Here is a 14,775-nt window from a genome sequence, read left to right as displayed (position 1 = left end):
TCTGTCTATGCCTCAGTTACTCATTTTTTAAGGAGGTTGGTAATAGTATCCAACTCATAGGATGCTTGTCAGTATTAAATGGTTAGTGCATATAATATGCTTAAAACTGCCTGGTACCTAGAAAAACTCGGGAGTCGGCTCTGCTGGTACGTACTTCACGTTGAAGTCACACTGAAAGCCATGAGAATGGATGTCACTACCCGGGAGAAAATAGGAGAGGGGGGAAGAGAGCCCAAGACTGAGCTGTGATGAGCTCCTACTCAGTTAAACTCACTTTTTAAAATTCAAAAACTCAGCTTTTTTCAGGGACCAGGTACATAAGGTAAATGTATAAAGTGAGACAAGTGAGTAGTGGAGACCGGTAAGATCTAAGAGTGCTTAAACTTTTCTACTGCAAAGCAGAGCTGGAAGTCTGATTCTATAAAAACTGGGCTGTGACCACTTTATTCAGTCAATCAGTAAGAATTAATGCATACACATTAATAAATTAGAAGTTATTTGTTTTTTTCTTTGGTCTTTCTGAGGGTTCTTCTTATGAACTCCCAGGTATTTGCTTCCTTCCTGTGCTGTGCCACATCCTGTAAAGAGAACATTTCTAACCAGTTTCCGGGGAAAGAGTTGAATCTGTGGCAGAATACCTGTGCCCAGTTGATGTTATAGAGTGGAGCTTACACTAGCCTGAGAGGATGGGTCCGGGGCTCATGATCTAGAAGTACTAGGAGCTTGTCTTTCACCTCCAGATCTACCTGACTTAGGCAGACCTTAGGGTCAAGTACAAGTATAGGTAGTATGAGCCACAGAGGGAAATTAGTTCCAAATTAGTCTGTTAGGAATAATCTCTATTCAAGCCAGCTTCGCTTTAGCTCTTGTAATGAGACAAGGTAAAGGACCTGAGGGGAAGTCCCCCCAAGTGGATCCTCCTCTAACCTTGGCCAGGAATGATGAACCATCCTCGTAAAATGAGGAGGTTGGAAACAAACTGATTTAAAAGCATTATAGGGCAAATATGTTCATAAGAAAAAAGTAAGATATAAAATTGGATATGCAGTATGATCTCAAATTCTAAAATTGAAATGTGACCTAGAAGAAAAATTTCCATATGATGAGCAGTGGATATTTCCAAATGACAGGATGAGTGATAGTTGTTTTCTTTTGCATACTTTTTGCTTTCTGTATTTTCCAAATTTTTATAAGGAGCAATTTTTAAATAGCAAAAAGATAGTTGATTACTCTTAAGTTTAGACCCATGAGTTCATAATGAAGCTTAGGATAACTAGGGAGGATGGGTGGGAAGGGAGGGATAAGGACAGGGAAAAAGGAAGAGGGTATTACAATTAGCATGTATAATTAGCGTGTAGGGGGGGCACGGGGAGGGCTGTGCAACACAGTGAAGACAAGTAGTGATTCTACAGCATCTTACTACACTGAGGGACAGTGACTGTGATGGGGTGTGTATGGGGGACTTGGTGAAGGGGGAGCCTAGTAGACATAATGTTCTTCATGTAATTGTAGATTAATGATAACAACAACAAAAATTCATACTAAAAAAAACCCTAATTGATTAGGATAAAAACTCATTATTTCCTATTACAGAGTTCCTTTATTCTGCCTTTCTTTTAACAAATTACACCATTTAGGACCAAATGCTGGATGAAAGGACACTTAACTTTATAGAAGTATTTTGGCTAACAAATGAAGAAGGAATGATAGAATAGTACCACTTTGCAACCACCAGTGAATTAGTAGACATAAGCACCAACTGCTAACAGCTGCTGGTATCACTAAAACAGAGACAGTCTAGCATTACATCCTGTTTGTAGAACACATTATCATCTATGAAGTAGCCCAGAATGAACCTAAATCTGACTAAACCTCCAGATTACGCTACTGAATTATAGAATTATAGAACCATATATATAGGACAGATGAGCATGTTAAATGACCCCGTGAGATGGGGTCAGCAAAATCTAGACCATAATAAAGCTACAGGTAGACAGCTTAGATTCTTCATAAATTGCAAAGGGACAGAAAGATATTGGAGGGAACTTTAGATTAGGAAGATTTAAAAGGTGTATCAGTAAGTCTCACTGTATGGATCTTGGATTCTGATTTTTTTAGAAAACTGAGTATATATTTAATAATATTAAGGAGTTATTGCCCATCCTCTTGGGTGTGATGAGTCCCTATCTTTTAAAGATACGTGCCGAACCATTTATTGCTCGTGACTTTAACTGCTCCACATAGTGTGAGGGTGGAAGGGGGAGCGGCCGGCAGTGTGGTTGGGAAGAGTGTCCTCCTGGTCGCTGGGCTGGGTGACGGACACGCATGCCATTCTCTCTGCTTTTGTGCATAGTTGACAAGTCTCCTTAATAGCTTACTTTCAGTGCATCCATAATAAGTTTTAAAAAATTAGAAAACCGTATGGGGAGCTTGACTCTGCATTTTCTTCTCAGCCCTTCGAATGGGTGGGCATTGGTGCGGCATTGGCAGCTACTCCCCAGAGGTTGCTCTCCCAGCCCGTGACCTGCCCTGGGCTGTTCCCAGCTGATTGCTTGTTGTCCGTCCCCTGGTGAAATACTGTAGAGACAGTGGCTTTTTGACAGTCCTTTAAGTATTGGACAGTGGGAGAGGTTAATAGGCAGGGCTTGTTTAGGGGTCCCTGTCAGGGTGGCACCGTTAGGTTTATGGTAGGACGCGCCCCTGGAGAGAGGCCTTGGGGAGCTCTCTGCCCAGGCTGGGACTTTGCTGGGAGAGCAGAAACACAGGATGGCAGCTCCCTGTGGGCACAGTCTGCATTCTTCTTGGTCTGTATTAGAGATTTTCTTCCCTATTCATTCTCTTTCTTAGGGACCATTGGGGATAAAAAAGGAATTTTAAAAATATAAAATATAGTTAAAGTTATAGAAGACTTAAAAATAAGAACTAAAGTTTAAACATTAAAATTAGGTAAGTTAATAACTTGTTTAAAAACAAGTAGTTTATAGAAAAAGCTAGAAATGAGAATATAAATATAAGACAGAAACTAGAATTACAATCCTGGAAAGAAGGTTAAGTTTAAAAAATGATAAGGGGAAAATAGAGAATAAAAAATAAATGAACCTAGTGCCTATACCTTGGTTTCTGATACTTCTCCTCTAAAAGGAGCCAGGGCTCTTTAGAGAAATGGCTGATTCTAGCTAGGACAGGGATGGGAAGTGAACTAGTTGAACCTGGCACATCTTGTGGTGCCAGTAAGTAAGAAAATGCTACAACCAACCAAGAAAAAACCTCCAAACCAAACAAAAGCATGACTGGAGTATGGCAGGGGGGGGACACAGGAGCCAATAGAATGAGCTCCTAATGGCCAAAGCTGAAACAATGTGAGCAAAAAATAGTCATATTGGATTATAACCCAAAGTATAAAATAAATATCCATGTATTCATACTGATATAAATGAATGGTCACGTAACAAATGGAGGAGAGGAGACAAATCTCCCACGCAGGTGATTTATGTAGCCACTCTGCCTGGAGCATAGCTCTCACTTCTGAATTGCGGGCTGTGCATAGTGGGCTTTTTCTGAAGCATGCAGTGTGGAGAAGGCAGAAGAGTAACTTACAGTGGAGAACTCGGCGACCTCTTCAAGCTGGGCAGTCAAGGTTGGTTTATAATAAATAAGATTTTAAAAGTTTATTTTAGGAGCCAAGGAAAATTCAAAACAGCTCAAAGCTTGTTTAGAAATCTAAACTATATATAGAAATTGGGAAGTAAAATTAATATAAACAAACCCAATATTAAGAAACCTGTAAAATGTGAAATAAGTAACATTAAGTTATATGGGGGTGGGGGAAAGTGCTAGATTTTAATTATTAAGGCCTCTCAGGAAGTTCCTGACGAGCAGGGAAGCGGTCTGCAGCTGCTGTTGGCTTCCTGCGTCCTTGGAGTGTCACTCTAGCCCTTTCCCCCTTGCACTTCCTTTTCATCCTCACCCCACTTTCCCCCCTCACCCCACTGCCCACACTAGTCCTTCTTAGTGGGAGAACCTTCGTGGGTTCTGAAGCACTCAGTTGACTTTAAAAATTTGGTGTCCATGTGGTAAATCCTTCATGAGCACTGACCGTGTGCCTTGCATTATGCCAAGCACTGCTGGGGAGATGAGGAGCGGCCTGATTTTAGAGACAGATTAGAGTCTACTAAGTAATTCTCTGTCATTTTCTTTTATATTCCGAATTGCCAATAAAAGCAGTGAAATGAGGATGTTTCTTATTTTTAGGTGCAAATATTCTGCGAAATTCAACAGGCAATGTCAAGCTAGGAGACTTTGGGGCTAGCAAACGGCTTCAAACCATCTGTCTGTCGGGGACGGGAATGAAGTCTGTCACAGGCACGCCGTACTGGATGAGCCCCGAAGTGATCAGCGGAGAAGGCTATGGCCGAAAAGCCGATGTCTGGTAGGTCTGGTGCTGGGCTTGCCTGAAAACATCTGCCTTCTTACGTATTTCCACCCAGGATGGAATTTACTGAGCCAGATTTAAGTTATCTTGTGTATTTTTGAAGTGGGATGTCAGGATTACAAGGATATCATTTTGATCGTGCCTCTTCGAGGCTCAGTCACTGACCGCATGGAGGCCTCGAACCCGTCTTCTGTTCTTTTAGGAAGGATTTAATCTTAAGTAACTTTAGCATTAGAAAGCTACCTTCATTTTGTTACCCTGAAGAACTTTAAAAGTAATTAATCTTTATTGTCAGTCTTATAATTCAGTTAATTTTAATTGCTTAGTTATTTTAAGTTAGAACATAAAATGGCCATTTCCTACTTCCCAACCAGGAAAGTGTTTAGTAGATACTCATTTCAGGCACCTCAAGGCAAATAGAGAATTTCTAATGTTTGTGTTCTTTGTAAGATGAAGACAGAAAATCATTATTTAATATCAGGCTAGAAAATTGTATAAAGCAAAAATTTTAAGGTGAGTAATGTTCTTTGCCTAACCATTTGCCTCAGTCCTTAAATTGTGATTTATTTTCACTGATCTTTATGTTTAAATTACCGTTTTATTTCATTGCAACCTTTTAATCAAGCTTCAGACTTGAAATCAAGCCGTATGGATATGTGTGTGGCCTTGACCCCCGCGCCTCACCTTAGCGGGCGGGCCTTCTTCCGGGATGGCAGCGCCTGTGTGACGCGTGCGCCCGTGTGACGCGTGCGCCCGTGTGACGCGTGCGCCCGTGTGACGCGTGCGCCCGTGTGACGCGTGCGTGTCTTTCAGGAGCGTGGGCTGCACGGTGGTGGAGATGCTGACCGAAAAGCCTCCGTGGGCGGAGTTCGAGGCCATGGCCGCCATCTTTAAAATCGCCACGCAGCCCACGAACCCAAAGCTGCCGCCCCACGTCTCGGACCACACCCGGGATTTCCTCAAGCGGATCTTCACGGAGGCCAAGCTGCGGCCGGCGGCCGACGAGCTGCTGCGGCACGTGTTCGTGCACTACCACTAGCCGCGCCGCCTCCCCGCCCTGGCGCGGGCGCCTCTCCCACGGCGTTTGGCTTTTTTATACAGAGAGAGACGGGGGAGAAAAAGACAAGAGGGAAAGTGTTTCTCTTGATTCTTGGTTAAATTTGTTTAATAATAGTAACCTAAATTTTTTATATTTAATCTTTTTTTCCTTACAAGAACTTGAACCTTTTTTTTTCTTTTTTTAAAAAGAATTTTTATAATGTACTGATGTGGTTCAGAGATAAAGCACTTTAGTACATAGTCACTCTTTTTAGTACAAACAAATCATCTGGAATACCTAAAGATTGTAGAGTCTCCCCATGTCACTGACCGGTGGGTGGTGAGGGGGACATGGAGAAAAACAGGAAGAAAATGATGTGTCATTTGTAGTTTTTAGTGATAGTATTTAAAGTAGATCCTCATTTGTGGGATTGAGCCCTAAACTTGAGTTTAGGGTAGGTACTCAACTTCAAGAATATAGGTTCCTTCTTATATCTGTATTCTTTAGACCCTAACCTCTGTCCACCAAGCTTTTTGCTCAGTAGGAATCTTTATAGAAAATAATCTCTAAGAGGTATGTTTATCTGTTAATCCTAACCAGTATGATTAGCAACTACACTATAATAGATCCTTGTTACTGGAATCCGTAAACCTTGAGGGATAGCTTTCTGCTGAAAAAAAAAAAGGTTACCGTTTTATTTGAAAGCAGATACAGGAAGTCAATGAGCAAATCCACATTAAAAGACAAAGGAGACTGTTCTAATTAAGTGTGTGAGCAGCAGAAGAGACCACCCTTGCCAGTCAACAGAAACAAGGAAAGGAAGAACCGAGTGTTGTTTATTGTATTTTAAACTGTGTTCTTTACATGAGAGGGAAAGCCCCAAGGTGAAGGAAAAGGAGAAATAATTAACATCATGTATACTAAATCTTCCTGTTTCTAGCTTGATTCCTCACAGATAACATTCTTTAGGAACTGAATGTTTAACCCGGAGTACCCCTGTGTCAAAGCTGTGTCATGTTCTTGGGGTCACAGGTACTGAAGCATCTGAAGAATAGCTGTCATTTAAACTGGTTCTCAAGGGTGGCATGGTGGGGATTTTGCTTGGCATTTGTCAACGCCTGTGTAATTTTTTGTTGTCACAACTGGGAGGATGCTAGTACTACCAAGTGGGTAGTGGCCAGGGATACTGCGGAACAAACTAGAGTACACACAGCACCCCTCTCCCAACAGAGAGCTCTCCTGCCTCATGTGTCAAAGGTGCCAAAGCTAAGAACCCTGATGTAAAGACCAGCCCCAGTTATAAGCTGAAAACGGCCCTTTACAAAGCAGGTTCCTTTCAAAAAGTAAATTACAGAGCGAAAGTGATACAATGCATAGTGAGGGTTTTACAAGAGCAGATATCACTCCTTCAAGTCAAGGGTGAGTGACCCAACGAACAGTAAGTAGCAATCCCTTCCTTGCCAGCTGCGTATGGTGCCTAAATCAGTAACTTCCATTTTAGAAACAAAGTGAATTTAAACAGAACCTGTTGAACTCAGCCATCAGTATATATTTGTTCCTCAAAAGTTAGTTCATATTTGTGGGAAAAGAAAAGCATATCAAAACAACGTATTAACTACTTTTTAAGAAGGTTAAAAACTGCCAGGTTTGTCTGTATAGTGTATCTGCTGAGAGTCTGGACATTTGGTGGAAGGTCCAGCTGGGAAAGGTCCACTGTCTCGAATGGACTTGGGCTCCTGAGAAACATGAACGATGTCAGTAATTCGGCCACTTGCCATTTTCTTCAGCCTGTAAAGCAGGTGCCAAGTACTTTATTTTTAAAGGTCTAGGAAGCAGTAGTCTTCCTGGAAGCCCTTAATGTGATGCCTTTGATAGGATTTATAAGGGGCTCAGGTATTTAATTTTCTGCTGAATGGTATGCTGTTTTAGGGACTGTTTTAAAATACTTTGTTTCTGAAGTGAGATAGGCCTTGGTTTACTGTGTCAAGGTCCTATCTGACATTGAAATTCCACTAGCTAGTTTGAGAGGAAGTCGAAGCACAAACATAGTTCTCAAAGCTTCTCCCTACCCTGAAAATTAAAGTAAGCGGCTTGCAAGGAAGCGTACGAATCAGTAGCCCCCTCCCCCGGGAAAATCAGCTGTCAAATCTTGTACTAAAATACAGTCCCCAAGGGTGTGGATCTATTACAATAATTTCTTCATCTTTTATGAGTGAGGACATCTCTTCTACTTGAGCAAGACAATGGTGTCTGTACCAGTGGACTTTCCCTTTGTGTGTGTATGTGGTTGTTATCCCCTTCTGGCTCATTCTTGGTCTGTCAGGGTAGTCAGCAGTGCAGAGTATGAGACGTGTTTGTTCTTCCGAGAGAAATCTCGAGAGACTGTGAAACCCAAAGCAAAATTGTTTGCCTTTTCAGTCTGTTTTTCTTTTCTTAATGCTATAGAAAATAAAATCATCTGAAAAGAAACTACTACTTTAACACTGCTGCAGAAGACCTTTGTTTTATAAGAAAAATATGGGGAAGTATTGTTCTTTATGTAAAGACTTAAAAAAAATAGACTAATAGTTTACAGAGTTACTATATAAAATGTGATGTGAATTTATTTCAAATAAGATGTAAAGGTACCAAAAGCCACAATAAAAGTTAATATATAAAAACTACTAGAACAAAAAAGCTTGAAGTGGGGTGAGGTATGGCAGACCAAAAGTAAACTTAGGAATGTTTTGAAAGGCAACACCTTTACTAGGGGCAGTTAGGTGTGTAACACTCCAATTTTTTCTTTCTGAATGGTATGGATCAACAAATGAAATTTGAACTGTTTTAAGGTGACTCTAATGTGTTTTGTTTTTTAAATGCACAACTTGATTCTTCTATACTGTAATGTTTCTTTGCTGAGGCTGGAAAATGGCCAGACTGCTGACTTTGTGCCTTTAAAATGCGTTCTGCTTTGATAGTGGCAGACTTCTGGTGCTGGAGAAGATTCACTCTCAGTCTTACGTGCTTTTCAGGAAATACCTTTCTACGTAGGCCTGAGAGATCCACAATGGCTTGGCTTGCGCTTGGACTTGGACCAAATGTAAGATCTATTACATTGCAATGTGTACTGAATAAAAGGGTTGAGAAATATTGATGACTAATGAAAAATTTGATGGTTGGCAATTATTTTAAATGTATTTAAAAGCATACACACTGAAATTTTCAGTATGAGTATCTTGAAATTTTTTCAATTTTCCTCATTTAACAAAACATGTTTCTGACTTGAAAAATGGTGAAAGACTATTGTGTTAGATTTCAAAGGCACAACCTCAATTTGTATTTAAGAGACTGAAATGTTAATGCACAGGCTGAGCTGTAAAAGACAAATTAAAATGTGTATCAGAGTAAATCGACCTTTCATCTTTATCTTATTCCCAGTAGAAACTATATTAAAAAGGTGGAATTATTTCTTTAGAGTAGCTTTCTGCTACTTCTTAACATATGTCAGGTCTGGTCTGGTCTGTAGTATTTCTGAGATTGAGTTGATCTGAGATATATGACATCACTAAGAAAATAAAACCTGACTAAGGATGGCCTTATTCTTAAGAGATGATCGAACTTGGATGTAAAAGCCATCATGTTCACCAGATTTCTCTGGCCTGTGGCAATCCTGTGCCAATGATTTCATTTGGGGCCTGAGGACCAATAGCTTGATATAAAATCACCTGGTGTCAATTAAGTATAGGATTCTATCACTTTTTTCCTTAATAGGATAAATCTTTTTCATTTGCTTATTCAATAATCGGGACTTCTTGTGTCAGGTACTGAATTAGCCTATTCTGTAGGAGGTCGCGGTCTAGGAGGAAACATGGGCAGGTGTGTGCTTACTTTACGGCACACCTTAACTCCAGAAGTTCAGCAAGCGTGTTTTAAAATTTCTTATTTTTTATGAAGTGAGGGGAAAGCAATTTTGAGTAATCTACTGGCTTTTATAAACTAAAATGTCATTAACAACAGGGATTAAAGGTATCCCCAAATTGGAGGGACCCCTGTGGGTCAGTAGCCTCTCTCAGGACTCCCTCTTAAAAACCCAGCCTCTGCTTAAATTGTTCCAGTGATGGGAGGCATTTATTCCATAACAGTTTTTTTTTCTCTTTCTTTTGAAGAAAAAAGTTCATTCTTTTGGTCTAAATTGTTAAAATACGCAAAACATTTGATGGAAATTGAATTCTGTCAATATGTTGTTTATACCAAGATCAGGACATTCTTGAGACTTTATTGTTGGGACCCATTAAGACCAATTAAGTTTGCCTTTATTACAAATGTAATGTTCATATCTACTTGAATTTTGAGATTGGTTAAACGTTAATGAAAAGCAATTTAGTTCGTTTTTGGTAGTGCCTTTTTCTCTGTATGCCTTAATTTTATTTTATATCAATAATAATTCAAGTTACCCACTGAATTGAAGGTTTTTCCCAAATCAGTAGGCTTCAAGAGTTCATTTGGCCTCAGACTGTGTACTGGCCCGGCTTCTTAATGCCTGCTTCCTCCTCCTACCCTTTTCTACTTTTTTTTTTAATGTCGGAAGGAAAACATCAGCATTATTCTGTGATAGACATATTGCAATCTCCACTAGACACAAATTCCCAAGATAAGGATAGAAAAGTATTCTGATTCTAAAGAGACCTAGTAAACTGTTCTCCAGGTTGATGACTCGATTTCAGTCACCTTGGTGGTGGTGAGATTCTCTGCATGTCACTGTTCAGTTGTGACTTTGATACAGAGCTGGAAGGGTGGTTTCTGCCCTTACAGAGGTGATTTAAGTGATTTACTGCTAAGGCAGTAATGAGACAGAAGTCAGTGCATAAGAGATCTAGAGAGTGAATTCTAAAACATAACTACTTTAACTAGCATTTTGACTAAAACTCTAGCTTTTTTGTGAAGTGCGTGTGTCCGTGTCTGTGCGTCTGTGTTTGGAGTTGGATAGGCACGGAAAGGAAAGAAAAAGTGTGAATGTTCGATTGGTTAGTGTCTGTTCTCGGAGGAGCAACTCAGATGTGTTTATGGCCAGCTGGTGAGGGCTGGGTGTCACCGCCCTTGGGCAGGAACGCCGGCTCATTCCCCCCAGGCAGCTAGCACAAATGATGGCTTAACAAAGGTATTTATTGTAAATTGCCAAGCTCTTGGTTCCTAAAAGTAGATTAAAATGGAATTTGTATCTGTGTATATAAAGAGCTTATATATAATTCTTAAATAGGAAGTAACTGATTTTGCATATGAACTCTTTGCAATAGAAATTCTGCCGGGCATTATCAGAACAGGCTTCCTTAGCTTACCAAGTGTTCACAAGGAAATGGTCTTACACCTCTTTTTGGTTGGCTGGGAAGGCGCTGCTCCTTCTTAAGTCGCCTTTAGCTGTGCTTTGGCATGTACCACTGTCAGGACAGATGCCACATGAGGTGTGGGAAGCAGCAAGGCCAGCCGTCTGTGCTTGCCATTCAGGCTATAGGTGGCCATAGGCTCTCGGGCCTAGAGGACCTTCCCAGTTTAGTTTCAGAAAGTTAAGGAAGGACTCAACAGCTATAGTAAAGAAGGGAACAGATGTTATCTGTTGCCTGTATACAGTCTCATATATAATTTGTATTTTTCATAGTTGTGCATTTTAATTGACAGTAATATTTTTGTTAATAATAGCAAAGGCATTAAGTTAGTACTGTTATTCCCTGTGCCGGATGACCTGTTTGTATTTACAATCTGTATTATCAGAATCACTTAAACCAAAGCTTGTATATTCCCTGCACACATAGCCAAATTGATAGCACTATTACTTCTGCCCACAGTAGCTGAATAGTATAGAAATGATAAAGCAGGCACTAGTAGAATTTGTATCTCAATCTACCCTTCCAGTAAAAGACAGGTAGGTGTTCAGTGTGTGCATTTAGACATGCAGAATTTACTTCAGCTGTTATGGAACTACATAGACACTATGAACTTGAGCTTGTACACGTGCCAATCTTAAATGTCCTTGACCGTAGGTGCGTATACATACACATTGACATATGATGCCTCAGGTTGTGGCGTACTTTCTTTCTAATGTCTTTACATTTATGAACTTGTGTTTGACTTGAGAGGCATTTCAGGAAAGCTGTGAAGAAAAATAGGTTATGGACTGGTGTCTGCTTTGTGCCATAAACATTTTGAAACATTAAAGAAGAGTCTGCTCTCCAGTATGCATGCGGAATTTGTCCCCAAATAACTTCTCAGCCCCTTAATGCCAGTTGTAAACAGTAAATTTTGTGACTATATTGAAAAGCACTTTTGTGTTCACTTCATATTTTTTAGAATTGATTTTTAAAAGTGTAAGTAACTAGTGGTGATTTTGTCATTAGCATTACTTGGAAGGGGGAGAGAAACAACAAAATCACTTCTTAAAACTGTTAGGTATTTAGGCTCCAAAATGGATTTGATATAATTTCCTTTTCCCAAAGACTTTTTTCCACCTGGAATAAGGAGAAAGGACTAGTGGAAACATTTGAGCTGGAAAGAAAGTGGGCCCAACCCTTGCAACACACCCTATTTGGTGAAAAGTGCGTCTAAGAAAAAGAATACTCTAAGAACAATTGTTTTTAATACAATCTTAATTAGTAAGTAAAAGGTTTACATTTTTTCTATTGCTATTGGTTTTAAAATTTGCTACCCTGCTTTCTGAAATATTATAAAAGAATTAATACCAAAAATACTTTTAATGTCCGACATCTCTTACATTTCACATGGTTCTTTTTTTATTCAGATATCATTGTAAATAAGAGTAAACTTGGATAAATTTGAGAATAAACTTTGAATCGTTGCAAACTATAATTATCAATTTGTAAAGTTACCCTTTGACCTAATGTACATTTTTAAATGTAACCATTAAATTCTTTATATTTAATCTATTAGTTTCTCTCTGTAAATGTTTTTAATCTTAGTTGATTGCTGGACAGTTTATAATTATGTATTTCCTATCAAGGTTGACTTTTTTGCACATTTTTGGAAATGTTTAATTTGTACACTGACTTACTACTCTGACCAATAATTGTTAATGGTTGATGAACATCTTGAATGCGTGCGTTGAACTACTGTCTGTCTATGTTTTAACTTCTTCCAAGATGTAGCCATCAGTACCTGCACTGCTATTACAGATTTAAATGGCTCTTCTTGCTTTCACAAAGTATACTTACCTATGGTTCTCTCTTTCTTGAAGAACTCAGGAGTTCAACATCACTTTCTGATTGTATATGTATTCTAAAACTCATGCCTAAGTTGCAAGTGTGCTTGTAATACTGCATATTGGAATGTGTGTGTGTGGAGATGTCTTTCTCTGTTTGTAGGCACATGTATATATATCCCAGTAACTTCTTATTTTCATTTTATTTCTACATTTTTATGAACTTGTTTTATAAGGGTACTGTTTAGTTAGAATAATTAAATATATGTTAAAGCTTTCTGAGAGATTATTTACTATATGAATATATTTTCAGCTGGCTGATCAAAAATATTTTTTTAATTTTGTTTTTAACCATTCAAAATGTATTTGTATTCCCAGAATTGGATGCAGATTTACTTAGATATCAATTAAAATGCTCTTACAAGGAAGAGTATTGAATTCTCTTTTGAAGGTTCTATGAAATGCATATTAAGAGGAAAAGATAAGTTTAAACAGTAGCAAAACATACTGTCCACTAAAATGGCTTTGACTTCTCAGAGCTATAGAAAAATGTAAGCAAGTAAATTGTCTTGTAGAGATGTCAAGATTTTTCCAGTTGGAGATATAATCCAGTTGGCTTGTCCTGTTGTTTTTGAATACTTCCTTTATTCTACCCCCAAGATTTCAACTTTTAGTTTTTATCTTACTGGGCAAAGTCAGACCACATTTACAAAAACAGTTCATTGACATATTGTGATCCTCTGTAATTGACTATAAATTGGTTTAGAAATATCCAAACATACAATATTGTGTCTTTATACTGTACTGTGTATTTTAAGTAACTGGCAGAACAAGAATTGGAAATTGACTTTCCAATCTGACAGTGTTACTGTACTTAGGGGAAACCTTGTTTTTAATATGCGGTACCTTGTAAAATTACTTGTGTTAGGAGTGAAGTCCACTGTTGAAGTTGAATGTCACTAGCTTATGTTATAAGGAGCCGGTGTGATTAGAAAAACTTACCAGAAGCCAGATACAGTGTGGTACTTGCCACATTTCATGCACATTTTGACTTTGTGTTGTTCATTCAAAATTGTGCTTGTAAAAATGTATAAAATCTCTGAGTTTTATAATTTTTATGTACTTGTTTTTTCTTGCTGGTAAATAGCTTTTTTTAAAAAAAATCTAATGTGAAAAAACCATGTTTATATTTTGTTAGTGATCAATGACTTTGTTTATATGGAAATTTGTATATTGTTGGCACACATCTTTGTTTAGATTTATTGTGCATGAAGGCCTGCAATAATTAGCACAATGAAAATTGCTTTTCTTAAATGTTAGTTCAGTTTTTGAAAGATTGTGGGGCAAAGGCTTACTTTAAGTAACCTTCTGGACTCTGGAATGAATATAAATGAATGGCACTTCTGAGTGTTAATAAAGCTGATATTTATTTCCACTGTGACTGGTTTGTCCAGATCTGCTCCTGAACACACTGTGTTCTCAGTTGTTGCTCTTGTTTCGAGTTGATTACTTTCTAGGTCAAGCACAGACTAACCTAGAAACATTGCCATGAGATCTTTCCAGGATGTAAGTCTATAATGTCCTACCCAACGTGTGCTCGTATATCTTTCAGGACTTGATTACCCAAATCAGAAATTGAGTGATCAAAAACAAAGCCTACTGTCAACAGCGTAGGGAATGGTCACTCCCATTGTACTGGAGATCATTTAAATCAAAACCCTTACATAGAAGGCAATTCAGCAATGCAAGTGAAAAGCTTTAGAACCTTGTATAGCCTCTGACCCAGGAATTAACTATTATCTAGGAATTAATCCTGTGAAAATGATTGCAGATGTGCTAATACTAACCAAAAGTGAGCTCTACGTGTTCAACAATAGGGGCTGTTGTAACAGTACCACAAACTGGGTGACTTACATGACTACAGAGATTTGCTGTCTCAACCCTGGAGGCTCGAAGTCTGAACGTATCGACAAAGCCGAGTTTCCTCTTGAGCCCTGCAGGGGCGGACTTGGCTCTTGCGGCCGCTCGTAGCCCTAGGCATTCCTTGGCTTGCGGCAACAAAACTTCACGTGTCTTCCCAGTGTGTGCTTCCCTTTTTCAGAAGGACACCGGTCATCC

General features: G+C 38.9%; 1 protein-coding gene across 1 annotated transcript in view; it reads left to right on the top strand.

Moving 5' to 3' along the window:
• MAP3K2 (mitogen-activated protein kinase kinase kinase 2) overlaps positions 1 to 14,098 on the top strand; it is a 95,340-nt gene extending 81,242 nt beyond the window's left edge. Inside the window, exons 15-16 of the mRNA XM_036884092.2 lie at positions 4,252 to 4,429; positions 5,246 to 14,098. Coding sequence (XP_036739987.2) covers positions 4,252 to 4,429; positions 5,246 to 5,471 — 404 coding nt within the window. The 3' untranslated portion in view covers positions 5,472 to 14,098. The remainder of the gene's footprint in view (positions 1 to 4,251; positions 4,430 to 5,245) is intronic.
• Positions 14,099 to 14,775: the final 677 nt, after the last annotated feature.

Source organism: Manis pentadactyla, chromosome 8, assembly GCF_030020395.1.
Source record: "Manis pentadactyla isolate mManPen7 chromosome 8, mManPen7.hap1, whole genome shotgun sequence".
NCBI classification, from domain to species: domain Eukaryota; kingdom Metazoa; phylum Chordata; class Mammalia; order Pholidota; family Manidae; genus Manis; species Manis pentadactyla.
Note: the sequence above shows the minus strand (reverse complement) of the source record. Positions and strands in the feature narration are given on the sequence as shown.